The sequence below is a fragment of the Alosa pseudoharengus genome, unplaced genomic scaffold (genome assembly GCF_046254945.1).
Source record: "Alosa pseudoharengus isolate Yale_2024_CS ecotype anadromous, Long Island Sound unplaced genomic scaffold, YU_APseudo_1.1 YU_APseudo_1.1_scf_7, whole genome shotgun sequence".
Classification (NCBI taxonomy): domain Eukaryota; kingdom Metazoa; phylum Chordata; class Actinopteri; order Clupeiformes; family Clupeidae; genus Alosa; species Alosa pseudoharengus.
The window spans coordinates 12,133,017-12,149,505 of record NW_027468859.1 but is presented as its reverse complement, the minus strand read 5'-3'; the positions used below and the strand labels follow the sequence as shown (position 1 = coordinate 12,149,505).

General features: G+C 42.5%; 1 protein-coding gene across 1 annotated transcript; it reads left to right on the top strand.

Annotated features, from left to right (window-relative positions):
• The first annotated feature begins 843 nt into the window (after positions 1 to 843).
• laptm4a (lysosomal protein transmembrane 4 alpha) lies at positions 844 to 16,106 on the top strand. Its single transcript, XM_076271850.1, has 7 exons — positions 844 to 1,030; positions 3,992 to 4,112; positions 9,443 to 9,519; positions 12,205 to 12,327; positions 12,765 to 12,860; positions 13,514 to 13,612; positions 14,935 to 16,106. The coding sequence occupies exons 1-7, from the start codon at positions 902 to 904 to the stop codon at positions 15,007 to 15,009; spliced, it is 720 nt and encodes a 239-aa protein (XP_076127965.1). The 5' UTR covers positions 844 to 901; the 3' UTR covers positions 15,010 to 16,106.
• The last annotated feature ends 383 nt before the right edge of the window (positions 16,107 to 16,489 follow it).

The following is a 16,489-nucleotide window of genomic DNA, read 5'->3' as shown; positions in this document are numbered from 1 at the left end:
AAAGGCAAGCTGAGCATAGACATTGCTCTACCATTCCCTTGTCAATCTGGAATTTGTCAAATGACACAATTTGTTTGAACCTTGGGTCTATTTATCCACTTTATGTATAATATTACCATGTGAAAAATGTTGTTTCTGTATGGTTGCACACCATATTTATGATGTAAAAAGAGTGTAATTCTCCATCAAATTCAATCAGATCAGTTACAAACAATAAAATATAGACCTAAATGAAGATTTTAAAAACAGTTCTATTTGGGTTTGCACAACTTTTTTTTCCCATGGTAAGGATGACCTTTGCATTTGCATTTGGAATTGCCCTCATACAGTATGTGGTTGCGCATCATGAGAGAAAGCTGTCTATATGTATTATATAAATATTATATTTGTGCACACACCATGCAAACAATACTAAGCTTTCTGCCTTCCACTGTTTAAATGTGTAGGATGTAATGTTGCCTGGATAGAAATAGGCCTGATCTTTCTGTAGGCTAGACCTAGGCCTACCATGCAGTCTGTTATAGGCTACTGTTTAAATTCAGCGTGTAGGCCCCGGTTCTAGTTTGTTACCCATGTGTAGAAAGAATATGCTGTTGATGGAATTTCCCAGTAACAGTGAGGGATTGCGCCAACAAAAGTGGCAAGGATAGCTTAAGCAGAGCATTTCTAAATAGGGATGGACTGGCTCAAGTATTACAGCAGCAGCCCTGGTCCCGCCCCTTTCCATTTCCTTTCTTTGGAGGATTGTCTTATATCTTTCTGCCATTGGCTTAGGCAGATGCTTGTCAAGTCCGTATGTCTGTATGTTTTCTTTCGTAACGTCAGTCAGGTAGGGAGGCGTTTCTAGAATTCAGAGTCGACTGTTGTTGATGGTGGAAGTCTTGTAGGTCGTGCTGCTTTCATGATGTTTCTTCCCAACATGCAGGGCGATATGCACTTCAAACCGACTCGCGACAGATTCTACACGACAAGATGTTGTGGGTGCTGCCATGTTCGGACAGGAACTATCATCCTGGGGACATGGTACATGGTATGTGAATGTGGTCGATATGCGTTGGCTAGCTGCAGAAGCCATTTATGCTAGCTTTGCAGGGCTAACAAGAGCTAGCGATTAAAGCTAACGAGCCGTTATTGTCGTGGTGCACTCTGCTGTGCTTTCTGGTTGCTATGATAGTCATAGCACAACTGTTTGTCATTTGTCCATAAATAAGAGTAATAGAGTTTATTAGGTGACGTTAGATATCTTGGTTGGTAATGTTAGCGAAACTGACCAGCTAGTTAACGTTAGCAGCTAGCTCGATTGCAAAGTTTACTGAACCAAATGAACCAATGACCTGCAAGGATATTGATGTGATATTAGTCAGTTAATGTAATAGGTTTGATGGACAAAGTTCTAGCATGTTACTGAAATGTGTGGAAAGAGAGATTTCATTATTGTTAAAGGTTGATTGACAAGTGCTGTTGTGTGCATTTGCTGAATAGAAGAAGGATAACGCTAACGTCAGTAACGTTACCGATGACTAACCAGAGAATGTCTAACCAGGCGCTGTGGTGCTATTAGCTGTTAGCTCTAGCTAGCTAGCGAGCAGCATAGATCTACATACCGTATCAGAATTATACCTGTTTGTTTACTTTCTGGTACTGAAAGTCCTGCAGTTACCGGGGCTAGACAAAATAAAACTATTAATGAATACAAGTATCGATTTTAAATATGTTGTTGCGTTTGTTTACATTTTACACACAAATATATCCAATAATGTTAACATTATTTGATCCTAATGCTAGCAGACTGCTTTAAGCCTAACTTATCTTTAAATGTTTGCTTTTGTTATGATACATTTCCGTTGTTTTGATAACAGGACGACACTGGAGACATGTCCCCAACTAAAAGTGTTTCAAGAGACCGGGAAATAACGTAATGTTTATTAGTTAAAGTTAAAAACAAAGTTTAATGTCCGCACACTTGCTCCCGTTTTGCTTTATCTTTTATTTTTTATTTCACCAAGTGAACGTTTTCGAGCTACACGCTCTTCATCAGACTGATGCCGAAGTAATGTCAAACTGGTCGTGTGGAAGTGAGTTCAGAAAACAAGGGGACAGTTCCACTGAATTCCACTGATGGGGAGACTGAACTGGCTGTGATATGCCATTGGTCCTTACAATTGTTCAGCTTCCAGCGTTTCCCACGTTACGCAACAGCTGTTAGGTTTTATGTGAATGTAGGTGCATTAATCCCACACTGCGCCTGTGTGTAGCCTTTCTTTGTAGGCTAGTACACACACACACTCAACAAATTAGGTTGTGGTTTGGCTAAATCATGTACATTTACAGGAAAGATTATGTAATGTCAAGTAGAGCTTTTTGCTCCATGTATGTTTTCCCCCTCATTTAATTTAGAATGTTTGCCCAAAGGACATTTCTGTGTACAGTGTCCTATGGTGACTCCTGCTGATACACATGACCTACACACACACACACACACACACACACACACACAAGGGCATAGTATTTCCATTACATTGACAGAAGCAAATTAAACATAATATGATGTGGTGATTATTTTGATTAATTGGAATTAGAGGAGGTATTCCACTGAAATATATTGATATTGGACATAACTTCTGTAACACACTGTATAAAGTTTGATGCATTTTATCCAATCTTTGATTCATTGGGTTTTCTTTCATATGTCAAACTAAAGTTGTAGCCCAGGACTTAAACCCTTCAATGCACTGCTCACTCAGAACCTTTGTTTTGTGATTACTCTCCTTTCTGCATATCAAAATGCTGCCTGACCACTTATTGTTTATAGGACTATCTTTTTCATGCTCATAGTAATGTCTTCCTGGTGCTGTGAAGTCACTGGAATTTCTTCCCCAAACTCAGCATGACTCTGCGTTTCTTACCCAAACATGTTGACTAAATCCTCCAGCAAAGCTGCCACATCCCCGACTGCTTCTGAAGGTCTAGGAAAGATGTTGGCTGATGTTGTTGTAGGAGGACTCTGTGCCCCATGGTGGTAGACGCAGGGGGCTCAGGCTGCCTTGGTCTACGAGCTTCATAACAACAGATCAATATACAAACTAATGAAATGGATGATATCAGTTGCAGCAGTTGTGGGGGGGGGGGGGGGGAGAGTAATGTGCCACGGTATATCAGTTCAGGTTTCAAGGATAACACTGGAAATAACAATGCAGTCTTGTAGCCTGTAGTTCTTACCTTGGTATGCACGCACAAGGTGGTGTAATCGCTTGGGAGAGCTGAATGCTGAAAGGTCAATGGGATTCATGAATCAGTTCTCCTGAGGGCTGGGAGGTCTCTTTTAAGCATTTGAGAATATCCAGGATGCACCTGGATATTTCAATACTGTGATCAGAGTGATCAGTTTTTCCCCCCAGTATTTTTTGCATAGTGTAAGTCTGTACTTTTGGTTGACAATGTTAGCCTATGTTAATTTCACATTGGCAGTAGAGGTTAGAGGCGCTAAACTTTAATATTTGGTGCGTTGGACTGGATTGGGTCATAATGAAAAGCAGACCATCTGGTCTGAATGGGATTTTGTGATGCAGCCAGCCTACAATTATGCTCTACGCAGGGTCCTCCTGGATTTTTTTATTTTATTTTTTCAAATTAATTCAACACATAGGCCTACGTTTTCTTTTCACACGACTGACATTTAACTGTCATTGTCAACCCATAATGTTTTATTGCCTGTGCTTGTGAGCACTGCATTCTGTGGTTTCTCCCCTGGGTTGCAAACTAACTTTATATCCACTCTTGTCTCTAAATACTGCACTCTGACGCTGGTGATGTTGGTTAATTTGTTTTTGTGGGTGTTTGTAGATTTTTAGGTAAAGGTTTTTAAAAGTCTCTTTGTACCGCATAGCTTTTCTTTCTTTGTTTCTCATTGTCATTTCTTGTTCCTTTTCTCTCTTGTTCCTCTCTCTCTCTCTCTCTCTCTCTCTCTCTCTCAATCTTTCTCTCGGTGTAGGTGGTGAATCTGCTGATGGGAATTCTGCTGACAGTGGCTGTTACCCACCCTGAGAATGTGCCCGCCGTTAACCTGCAGTACGAGGCCATCGAGCACTACCTGGCCTCCGACAGGATGTCAGGTAAAAACACACACACTTAAGAGCTCATCAGACCTATTTCGACGACCTTGCAAGCACTTCAGTGGAACTGTGCTGCAAATCATAAAGCAATCAAAATCCCTTTTCTTTCCATGATGTTTGCTGGTCCCAAAAAGAATGTGACTGCGTGAATGAAAAAGCTTCTGTGAAACCTGTTATTCTTAAGTTCTACTGAAATGCCATTATGGTACTTACCTACTTATTCATTTGGCTGACTTGCAGTAAACTGATATCTAGGACATTATCCCCTCAGTATAGAGGTCATTACCATGGAAACTGTGACCATCCAGTCATAAATGTGCAGGGTCAAAGTCATAAATGTGCAGGGTCAAAGGCCTCTAGCTGATGAATACAGAGCATTGTGAAAGCAACTTTTTAGCAGTCATGAAAAAGAGCACCCCTGACGTTGTGTCTGACCTCTCTTTAATAGGGACTATCTCTTTCTGCCTGTGTCTTTGCTAAACTAAGTTCTGGAATGGCAAATGCTTAAGTCTCCCACCCTCCCCCAAACAGTCCAGTGTGGTTGACTACAAGTTGTGTGAGAGCACTAGTGGAGCAGAGCTCCTCCCCTTTCTGTTCCTCTCCTCTTTTCCTTTCCCACCGTCTCTCCATTTTCTTTCTCACTCCTCTTGCTTTCTCTTTTTTTCCGCTTTGCTCTCCGTCCCTTCCCACTTGCCTCTGCTCCTGCCAGCAGACCAAAACTGATCGGCTTCCCAGAAAGGGTGACTCAGGAAAGCACTCGGCAGCCTCCCAGCACAAGTTCCCAACCCACGGATTCATGGAACAGGAACTTCTGTTCAGCAGTTTGGCTTAAACGATTTAAGGCTATTTAATGTTTTTTATGTGTGTGTGAGAGAAGTAATAATAGGAGAAAAAGTGGAAAAACGACAGAGATGCCAAATATACCAAACTGTGTCTTAGAAGTGGTTCAGTAAGGGACAATTGACTGTGTGAAATGCTTTCTAGTTAGTGCCATCATCTGGAGGTCTGTGTAGAGCCCCATAAGATAGTAAGGTTTTGGTAGACATGATCTGGCTTCTGCATCGGGAATCCTAAACAGGGCTCTTTCCCACAAATTGTGTGTGTGTGTGTGTGTCTGTGTGTGTGTGTCTGTGTGTGTGTGTCTGTGTGTGTGTGTGTCTGTCTGTCCGTGCGTGTCCGTCAGTCTCCTCACCCCTGACTGGGCGTTGACTCCTGTCTGGAAGGCAGAGTAATGCTTCACCCAGTTTCCTAAATGTGAGGACCTTATATGACTACAGCCCTTACGGCTTTATCTAATGCCTTCAGCTGACCCAGAATCAGCTCCACCCAGTCAGAGACGATGTGTCATGAAATATTCACCGCTCCACGTCAGATTTTAGACAACAGCCTTCCGCTACCAACTGCTCATAATAGCTCCATGTGCTGCAGGTCACAGCGGTGTCCTGGTTTACGTACAATATGGGAACAATGGTCATACTGAAGTTTTTTTTTTTTTAAGTACTTAACTGTATCTTGTAATGTTCCAAAGGTCTTTATTTCGTTTGCTAATGCTTTTGTTGACCTTTATTGACTATCATCAGAGTGCCAGTGGATCTTAAACGTGATTTACATGCACTTGTTGAAAGTCAGTCTCGATGTGCAGATGTGACTGATACAACAACATGAATTCAAGTGACGCACGCACCTGCAAGCCAGGATGGCATTATCCCTCTGGGCTCTGCCAAAAGAGTATTATTTACCAATGTGGCACAGTAATGAAAACCCTTGCGGACGGCTGGCACTGCTCTCAGTTGGCAGTGCCGTGTGGCTGACTGTTTGGACCAGCATTCGGTCAGTAGCACACAGCCTGCTGCAGCTCCGAGCTTTTCCTCAGATGAGCTTTTTGCTGCAGAGCCATCAAGCGCCGCTGCCGCTGAGGTTCAAAGAACCTCCACCACCTCTCTCTCTCTCTCTCTCTCTCTCTCTCTCTCTCTCTTGTTTCAAAGTACAGTGGCTGCTGCAGCTGTAAGCTGCCTGGGGAGGGATATGACATTATGGTGGTGTTCTTTGACTGTAACACACGTACACACACACTTGCGCGCACTTGCATGCGCACACAGGAGGAGGTGAGGCAAACGGGGAGTGGTGCCTGTTTCACATCCCAAATGGGCTAATAGAAATTCAGCAGTCTCTCAACGGCCCGCTCCCAGTGCCTCAGATGCCTATTTCTCGACTTCCTCTTTCCTGACTTCTTTGTCTCTCTGCTTGTCACCCTGCTCTGTCTGCCATTTTTCGGTTTGTTCTGTTTCCGGCATCTCTTTGTCTGTCCTTCCCACTCCATCTCTCTTCCGTCCCTCTTCGTATTTAGCTCAGATGCTGACAGAGAATGTGAGGTTGATGGAGACAAAGAGAGGGAGGGAACGTCTGTGTGTGTGTGTGCGCATGTGTCCTAGGAGTAACAAGGGAAGTGTGAGAATAGGAGTGTGCATAACGTGGGGAAGAGAGTGAGGGAATGTGTGTGTGTGTGTGTGTGTGTGTGTGTGTGAGAGAGACCAAGAAAGTGTGTGTTGTGTAATTGCCTTTTTTTTGTTTATGTATCTGTGAAGGAGATACGTAGAAGCAGAGATATGCTAACACTTTCTCCCAGCCTTCGGCTGCCAAACTAGCATTCCACAATGCTTAAGACGGCTTTTAATTACAACTGGCTCATATTGACCTCGTCTTCCGTGCAAGCACTCAGTGTGTTTGTGTGCGTGTGTGAGTTTGTATCTGTGTGTGTTTGCGACGAGAGCTTAGGATTCCTTAGGGTAAACTGAATTGAGAGAGTGAGTAGACAAGGCCGCTCCCCTCCAACCCCCCCCCCCCCCCCCCTGTAACACACACTCCGCCGCGAACTCCATTTATGCACAGATCAATACTAAGCTGTTATAAACTATAAAACTATAAACAGTCCTCCGAGACCGCTGACCTGTTGCCTGCTGTAGTGCAAAGCACAGACAGGGTGAGGAGCCCAGCCCGCCTACTCTCACCTACTTAGCCACGCGCAAATCAATTAACTTGAAGAGTGGCGGACAGGTCTCTTAGCTGTAAAATGTCACTGTGGAATGATGCGTTGCACCCTGTGGTGTTCCCCACGGGACTTAAGCATGTTCATGCCACTGTGATGAGCACAGACGTTCGAAAATGTTGAGATTTAGCGTTCCGGGTCATCTGGTTTATCGGTTTTCCCCCTCCGGGAGGTCAAATTATTTAGTGGAGCAGTTTCGGATGCTTGCAAAATAGCCCCAAAGCAGTTATCTGCCGTGAGATTGGCCTTGAGTGAACCGAAACTGTTGTTTGTTTATTTGTGTGTTTGCCACTCACACCTGGGGGATATTCCATCAACCTCGCTAATAAAGGCGGCGCTTAACAGAAATAGCCTGGCTTGAACTAGCGTAGACTTTCACTTGGGGCTGAAGCCGTTCCATTAACTCAAGTTAGCGGCATCTTGGCCTCGTTTATTCAAGCGAGGTTTAGTTCAGCCAAAGATGGTTGATTACGAAGATACTTCATGAGAGGCCATTTCCTGTCCCTGGAAATTTAAGCAAATAGGGTAGCAGTACACGCCCCCGCACATTTATGCAGTGATCGGGCTCTCTTTTTAACATTGAGGTCTATGGCAGAATCCAAGAATTTCCCAGAATTTGTCAAAGCCTTATTTTTCTGAGCAATGGATGCACATTTCGGACACGGTATCATGATCTCCAAACCCTCCTCCCTATTTCAGTAGAATGTCGTGATAGTATGACCCTCCAGTAGGGAGAAATTCAACATTAATGAAGGTGTACACCAAGTTTATTTTGTACTCCGGCTTGTCTGGCGTGGAACCGAGGCGTTCAAACGTAAGTCATACGTCAGTGACACGCCCCTGTGCAGGCGGGAATTGAACCAGAGCCTGTCTCTGACTGAACTCCACTTTGCCCTCATAGACATGAACTAGGACGACCCATCTTGCTACGCATTCATTATCTTTGGTTCAGCTTCATCTCTGCTCGTGCGCGAGGTAGAAAAGTAGACCAAAACAGTAAATTGACGAAAAGACGATATATGTCGTAAAATTAAGACAATACTAGACGATTTCTGTTCGATAGGCAATCGCCATCTACAGAATTTTCATCGAAAGTCATCAAATTTAACATCGAGAGAAAAAAATAGATTGCCTACAGAAATTGAAGAATAATGAAAGCATACATTTAAAACAGCAATGCTAATGGTTTGAAATCAATTGCAAGTTTTATAGGCTTCACTCTTGAACATATACAGTCTTGAACAAAACGAGTGAATGAATAAATGGTATAAACTTAAATAGGCATATATTCAAAACTATCTATAGCCTACGTTCTTAAAAGAGTTCACTCCAAATTATTGTCTAGGTTTAGGTGGTCATAAAATAAATGAGTATCAACATAATACTATAGCCTATTGTCTCCCATAATTCCCAAAGTGTTTGAAATAAAGTTATCTGAAATGCAATGGCTTTCAATTCAATTTATGCCTAGTATTTAATCTGTGTAGCACACAGTTGATTTGATATTCATGAACAATCGTTGAGACATGAAGCAGTTTTAATTATTAGCTGCCTAGGCTACAGAATAATTATCCTTTGACTTGCATCAGATATAATATAGCCCCACTGGCAAGGCGGTCACTGAACAGCCTACCAAATGTGCATGACTCTTTATCAGCAGTAGACATATGTCTTTCATCAAAGATTATAACTAAAAATGCCATTATCAAGGTGAAACAATGTAGCCTTACTTCGTATGGGAAGCGAACCTGTGAACACGCAAAAATGGAATTCCTTTCCTATGCCGTTTCGCTGCACGTTACACCACCACCGAACGTAAGTGATGCAGAGTAGCACAATTTCTAGAACCACACGCATGTGAAGTTAAAACATTTTTAATCGCATAATCTTCATACATTCTTTGGAGCTAGTGAATGTGTTAATCCATGCTTGGTGCACTGTCGGAAAAAACATTTCTATAGGCCTACTTCTATTTTTGAAGTTGTAGGCTACAGGTGACTACAGCACAGGTTGACGGAATCATCTTTTTGGACTCGTTTTCCGACTGATTGTTTTTTTTGCAACACAGCTTAATTTAGCTTGAAAGTTAACCTGCTACGGAGCAGGTTAGTTCTGTGGCATAAATTCCCATGGTAACCAAGCTGGGATTCACGTTAACCTCATTAATGGAACGGAATTCTCACTAAAATTAGCGAGACTTATCGAAATAAGCCAGGTTTGGCCTTTAGCGAGGTTGATGGAATACCCCCCTAAACTTTTGTTTTGTTTTGTTTTGTTCCCCCAGAAAATGCCTGCGTGGGATTCGCCATCTCTCTCCTGATGGTTACCATCAGCGCCATGATGGTCTACGGAGCCATCACTGTAAGTAATTTAAAGCACTGTCCACTCTGTGTGTCTGTTTGTCTGTGTGTGTGTGTCTGTGTGTGTGTGTGCGTGTTTGATCTAAAGCATTGTTCACTTTGTGTGTGTGTGTGTTTTGTGTTGTGTACGATCTAAAGCATTGTGTGTTTGTGTGAGAAAGATAGGGTGTGTGAGACCAACCCAGAGAGTGATCGAGATGGAGCATGTTGTTTGGGCATACCTGTGTATGAGCTGTCTTCCAAACCAAACCATAACCAGACTCTGGGAGCACACTGCCTGCAAGGCGTGGGTGGAAGGATAGTGTTGTGTTCTTTGTAGGGCTGCAACTAACAATTACTTTCATAGTCAATTAATCATATCATTAATTAATTTATAGTTTAATCTGTTGATTGTTAATAATAATAATAATACATTTTATTTAAAGAACGCCTTTCAGGACACCCAAGGTCGCTTTACAGATAAAACAAATAGAAGGGGGAAAAAAAAAAAAAAAAAAAAAAAAATATATATATATATATATATATATATATATATCAAAAAAGGAGAAAACATTTTTTGTATGTGTTTGATTAATTGATTAGTTGTTTAGTTGATAAATGTCAGACAATGGTGGTTTTGTCAACATGTTTAGTATACTATATAGAGAACATGTAAAAAAAAAAAGACCCTAACTGATTATCAAAAGTGTGTGTGTGTGTGTGTGTGTGTGTGTGTGTGTGTGTGTGTGTGTGTGTGTGTGTGTGTGTGTGTGTGTGTGTGTGTGTGTGTGTGTGTGTGTGTGTGTGTGTGTGTGTGTGTGTGTGTGTGTGTGTGTGTGTGTGTGTGTGTGTGTTCATAATCTACACAATCAAAGCTGTTGAGCGTCGCTCTGTGTCTGCGGTCTTCGCAGACGTGCCAGCTTTGATGTGCTTCTGGCCCTCCAGAAGCCATGCGTGTGAAAGAAACCTTTCTCAATGAGCTCTTATTGGAGATGCAGATGTGCTACTGTTGAGAGGATAATGTGATGGCATTTCACATCATTTTGGTACAAGGCTGCCAAAGCAATTTTGTGTGTGTGTGTGTGTGTCTCTATCTCTCTGTGTGTGTGGATGTGTGGTTGTGCGTGTGCGTGATAATCTGATTTCTAATTTCTTTGTAGGGTTGTCTGAAAAGCTGAATCTGTGTCGTTTGTTTGTTTGTTTGTTTGTTTAATGGTATGCCTTCTCCACTGTAATCAGTTATGGACAAAAAGTCAATACCAACAGACTGTAGCAGAGCCTCACTGAATGCCATACCAGTGTTTATGAGTCTCAAGTCTGTTTTCTTGTGCTTGTTTTCATCATGTAACCTTCCAGAGGGAACCAGTCCTGCAAAGGTTTGGGATTTGCATAGACCCCTTCCCTTCAGTTACCTAACCAAACCCACCTGCAGCCGAGTAGCACCCTGGTCAGCGCTAGCTGGGCTTCCATTCAACTCATTAGCACATTTTAAACGCATTCATGAGAATTCGGCAAATTGTACAATTGCAAATTATTACTAATAAAAACTAGATTCCATTAACCTCTGTTATGCCATATGCAAATTGAGGGTTGATCGACCCCCCACCCCCCTCCCCCTTTACCGAATCAAATTTCTATTCACATTAGAAGGTGCTAATTATTACTAGTCAGAATTTCTTATTCAAATGGTCCAAATGCGCATTAGACAGTTGGATAACTGAAACCCAACTAGTGTCTGATTGAAATGAGTGACCCATGTGTGGTTGCACAGTCCCTAAAGGTGGTGCTGGACTAGTGTAGTTGTGAGTTTTGAACTTTCTAGAACCTTGTAGGATCCCCAGAGTTACCCATTGCTGTAGTCCATACACAACGTTGCTAGAAAGGGTTAAATGGGTATTGTTTCTTGTGCCAAAAGAACTTAGTCATGCTTTATGTATGAGTGAACCTCAATAACAGTCTTATCCGCAAAGTGTGGTTGGTGTGTGACTGCCAACTTTCATACCTATCAAAGCACAAGCATACCTAATGCGTAACTAACCAACCAGCCATTTAACTTTGGTTCCAAAGTAATTCCAAAGTGGTTATTGGATGTGTTGTTGCCCGTTTTGTAATGAAAATGGCTACTGCCACAACGACCCTATCCAGATAAGGTTTGCTCAATCCTCATTTGGCAGAATTAATGATAGGTATGTGGGTTGCTTTGGCTAGAAAAGGCTTAATTTTAGGCCGGGGTCAGACCGACTGCTGGCCAAGACGGGCCGAGCAAAAGAGGGTCCGCGCTTGCGGTGGCCTGCATTCCCGATGCCCGTGCGATGTGTGCAAAGGCGTGGCGGCTGCGTCAGAGTGGAGCCTTCTGGAAAAGTCCACAGTCCAGACTTTGTTTGTGCGCTGTGCTTTTTAAGCACAGCGCACAACCCCCCCCACACACACACACACACACACACACACACACACACACACACACACACACACACACACACACACACACACACCACCATCACATCACATAGAAAGTCATGGAGTCATGGGCTGTTGGCACGTTTGCTCTGCATACAGCCTTATTCATACAGCCTTAGAAAAAAAGTAGTGAATAGAAAATGTGACTAATGAATAGTGTGGTGGAAGTGTGTAGATTATGATACAGTCAAATTATGTGAGTGATGTAATCCTGACTGTGTGTGTGTGCTTTTGTGTGTTTTGTTTGCAGCATCGTGATGGGTGGCTCATTCCATTCCTCTGCTACCAGATGTTTGATTTCATCCTCAGCTGTCTCGTGGCCGTCAGCTCTCTGACCTACCTGCCGCGCATCAAGGATTACCTGGATCAGCTGGTCAGCACTTTAACTCACCTGTGCCTGCCCATACAGCTTCCCTTTAATACCTAGAGTCTTCATCTCCAACACTACAAACACTTCAACACTCCGCTCCAAATTTACACATTCATAACAGTGCAACATTTTTCTTTTGGGTTTTATGTCATATCGTATTGATGCCTCCCTTTTCCTTCAGAAAACCATCTTTTAATCCTGTATACTGTTTACTCTTTTTGAAGTTGAATTAATTTCTAATTGGCCTTTTTAAAATTGGCCTAAGTGCATATATTCCTAAAACAAATTCAGTCAAAGAACAGCAATTTGAACGAGCTCATATTGTTTGTCTGTTGGCACTAACAAAATCTCTCTCTCTCTCTCTCTCTCTCTCTCTCTCTCTCTCTCTCTCTCTCTCTCTCTCTCTCTCTCTCTCTCTCTCTCTCTCTCTCTCTCATCAGCCGGACTTCCCCTACAAGGACAACCTGCTGTCTCTGGACTCCAGCTGCCTGCTGCTCTTTGTCCTCGTCTTCTTCGCCTTACTCATCATCCTCAAGGTAGAGGAGGATCCGCTTGGAGTCCTGAGTTTATAGCCAAATCACTTCCTTGATGCTACTCTTATAAATAGATATACAAGGGTCTCCAGGATCTCTGTACTGAATGTTACTCCAATATAGCTTGGTCTGAAGCCCACTGAAGTCTTAATGACTTGATACCTTCCCTCAGTGCAGGATCCTTATACTGTACAGTGCATATATATATATATACATACACACACACACACACACCTCATAATTACAGGCTTAGCTGAGTTATTTAAGCAATAAGCCCTGAGAGGCCGTAGGTTACGCTGATTCTACAACAGCTAAGGGGTGTTGTTAGGCACGACGCGCTAACGGAGTACTTTAACAACTTTAAATACTTTAACTTTTGTATCAAGTTGTGGTAGCGCAGTCATATAGAACGGAATGCGGTCAAGGTGTATGTTTGTGCTGGATTTTACAACGGCATCGAACACGATTCAGCCAATCATAATCAAGGACCGGAACTATCAGTTTTAAAATGTTTTACTACTTATAGGTGAATGTTTGGCACTTGGCACTTTCCAATTATTCACCCTCAAAAAGTTTAAATTGGTCTCCTTGAAACATTGTGTCAACCTTGCAATATAGTGCATTCAGCTTCAACTTGCGCATTGTTTGTCACACAGGCCTACCTGATCAACTGTGTGTGGAACTGCTACAAGTATATCAACAACAGGAACATGCCTGAGATTGCGGTCTACCCTGCCTTTGAAGCCCCCCCTCAGGTAAGTGCTTCCAAGTGTTTGTGGTCTTCTAAGGGCTAGTCCACACGCACCAAACAGATCTTCCAGGTCTTCCCTGGAACCGTATCAAGAATATTTGCGTCCAAACGGATCCATCTCAACACGACTCAACACGTTACTTCATATCCTTGGCCTATAGGTGGCACTGTTTCTCTTACAGAAATTGACCAAAGCTTGGCTATACAAACATACAGAATAGGCTATGACGAAAATGGCTAGTGCAAGGAAATCAGAATTGTTTGTGTGAACTGATGGTGAACTGTCAACTGTAAAACTAATAAACTTCATTTTTACGGTTTGTGATGGGTGCAGTCCCATCCTTTATTTGGCTAACGCAGGTACAAATAATCTCCTTTACTTTCTTTGGTTGTTGGATAGTCCGCGATTCACATTAGTTTTGGCTATCACCACAAGTGCATAGGCTACTAATCGCTAGGTCTACCCAAGTTCTAGGCTATTCTGTTGCCACATTTATAATATTGCTATAATACCTTCGTTAGTAACAGTTGATATATTTGCCTGCATCAAATCGCGCATTCGCATTTAGTGCGCATCTACCATAGGCTTAACATGAGTTAAGTGTCTTTGTATGCTCATATCTGACTTCACTAGACTATGAATACATTTATTAATGTTGTAAGACATGTAAAATAAATGAATGACACCAGCACTACGCACTAATTTAAACTTACACCGCACTTCCCTAATTACTTCTGACTAGTTCTCTCGCGTCACTGACGATAGCTAGAAACGCATCAAGAAAACACAGGGAAAACACTGTTCAGTCCACCAAGTCATGATAAGCTATTGGCGCTGCGCAGCACCAGTTGTAATATTTATCCTACTGAGTGTAATCGTAGGTAATGTCATGTATGAAAACTAGTATTGTTAGGCAATACTATAAGTGTCAAGTCCAGGGCAGCTGAGGTGTGGCGATGACATCATCAATACGCAAGTATGCGTTTTCGCCATCCAAACAAACTCGCAAGGGCTACTGTTTCCAATTTTTCCACCCTGGGACCAGGTTTCAAAAAAGTGCGGTTTCGGGCAGTGCGTTTACAGGATTCGTTTGGACGATCGGCCAAGACGATGCAAAACCTGTGCGTTTAACCCAAAAAGCGTCTCCGTGTGGATGGGGCCTAAGTGACTTTAAGCCCCACGCAGACTGCAAGTGACTAGCGACTGTGTAATGTTAATGTAATTCAGCCATTACAGGCAAAATCGCCACAGGTGGCACGAAACTGCCATATAGCCTCTTTTCATAAGACGTTCTCTCATGGCAAAACTTTGGTTTCCTCCCACAGTACGTTCTGCCCACCTACGAGATGGCCATGAAGATGCCTGAGAAGGAGCCGCCCCCACCTTACATGCCCGCCTGAACATCCCCCTGACCCTTCCCAATAACCCCTAACCCCCCGTCCCACACACACAAACAAACACACACACAAACAAACACACACACTCACACACACTTTTACCCCCCACCCTCACCCTCCCCCCACCTATTCTACCCCACCCACCCCACTCCAACTCCCCCCCCCTCCTTCCCTTGCGTGTTGAGTAGTGATCCGGTCGGTCGTGGCAGCCAGATGAGATGATAAAGGCAGGTTGCACAGGGTTGCCTGCTGAGGTGGACTTGAGCTTGTGTACATAACAAATAAGAAGTTAAAATAAGTTTTTCTGTCACTTTTTTGTCTCCTCTCATTCTTTTCCATCATACACTGTCTTTCTGGGTTTTTTTTATTTTTATTTGCCTGAATCCTTTGTTTGAGTCCTTTGTTGAAGTTCTTGGATGTGTTTTGTGAAAGGGGATATTGTGTAAAGTAACTGCTTACGAAGCCTATTCCAACCATAAGTCAAGCACCGTCCTGTCTTTTTTAGGTTGAATATTTATGAGGCACTTTTAATACAGAGAAGACCTCTTGAGACAATCCGTACGGATTCTTAATGATTGATATTACTCTTTACTGTTGCCTGTTTTCCTTTTTTTCCATTTTAACTGTGTGTTATATGTTTATGACTTAAAGTTTTGTCTTAACCATGTTTGAAGTGTTTGGTGAAAGAGGGTTGTAGCACTTTTAAAAAACAAAAAACAAAGTATATATTTCTTATTTTGAATAACCCTTTCTCTTGGACGTGGCCAGATCCTGTTTGACCATGCTAAGTTTTCCACATTGTGGCTGAAGTCGTTATTGTGATCCACCCTTGTGTTTATCCAGTAGCTTTTGAGGTGTGCTTTTGGCCAGTGGTCCTTGGGTGGCGTGCTTTCTCGCTCCTCACGAAGGGACAGCGCCCCCTGGAGATGTGGAGAAGTATGGCTACTGTTGTGATCATCTGTGAATGCATGCTACTCTTTATTTTACCAGCCTTTAGTTTCACATGCAGTCTGAACCATTGTGGATATTGTAAAAACACACATACACACACATTCACAGAATGGCTTCAATAAAAATTTCAAAAACATTTGTATCCATCACATGACCCTAAGATGCCCTTTTTTCTGTGTTTTTCCTCTGAGCAGTAAAAATGCTAAAAGATTGTTTGGATAGGACTGAATTTAATGCTCCATATGCATTCATCCATTTGAGACCCTTATCACTTTCCTGACAATACTGCTGCTACATCTGTGCACCAAACAGCAGCAGGACAGGCTCATAAGGTCATGAAACACTTCTATGTTGCAAATTATATTTCAAACTGCCATTTTATTTGTTGGTGTCCCTCACCAGGAGATGAGGCATGAGCATAAAACACTTACAATGAAATTGCACACACATTTGAGATGTGCTTTTAATGCCTCTCCGGTATTAAGCTGTAGGGATTTGGTTGACTTGTCAAACAAAAGCTACGTTCAGAACC

Excerpts from the sequence above, each read along its gene's own strand:
- laptm4a (XM_076271850.1), top strand. The coding sequence starts at position 902 with ATGATGTTTCTTCCCAACATGCAGGGCGATATGCACTTCAAACCGACT. Across the intron at positions 1,031-3,991 it reads TCCTGGGGACATGGTACATG|GTGGTGAATCTGCTGATGGG; the intron begins GTATGTGAATGT and ends CTCTCGGTGTAG. Across the intron at positions 12,861-13,513 it reads CCTTACTCATCATCCTCAAG|GCCTACCTGATCAACTGTGT; the intron begins GTAGAGGAGGAT and ends TTTGTCACACAG.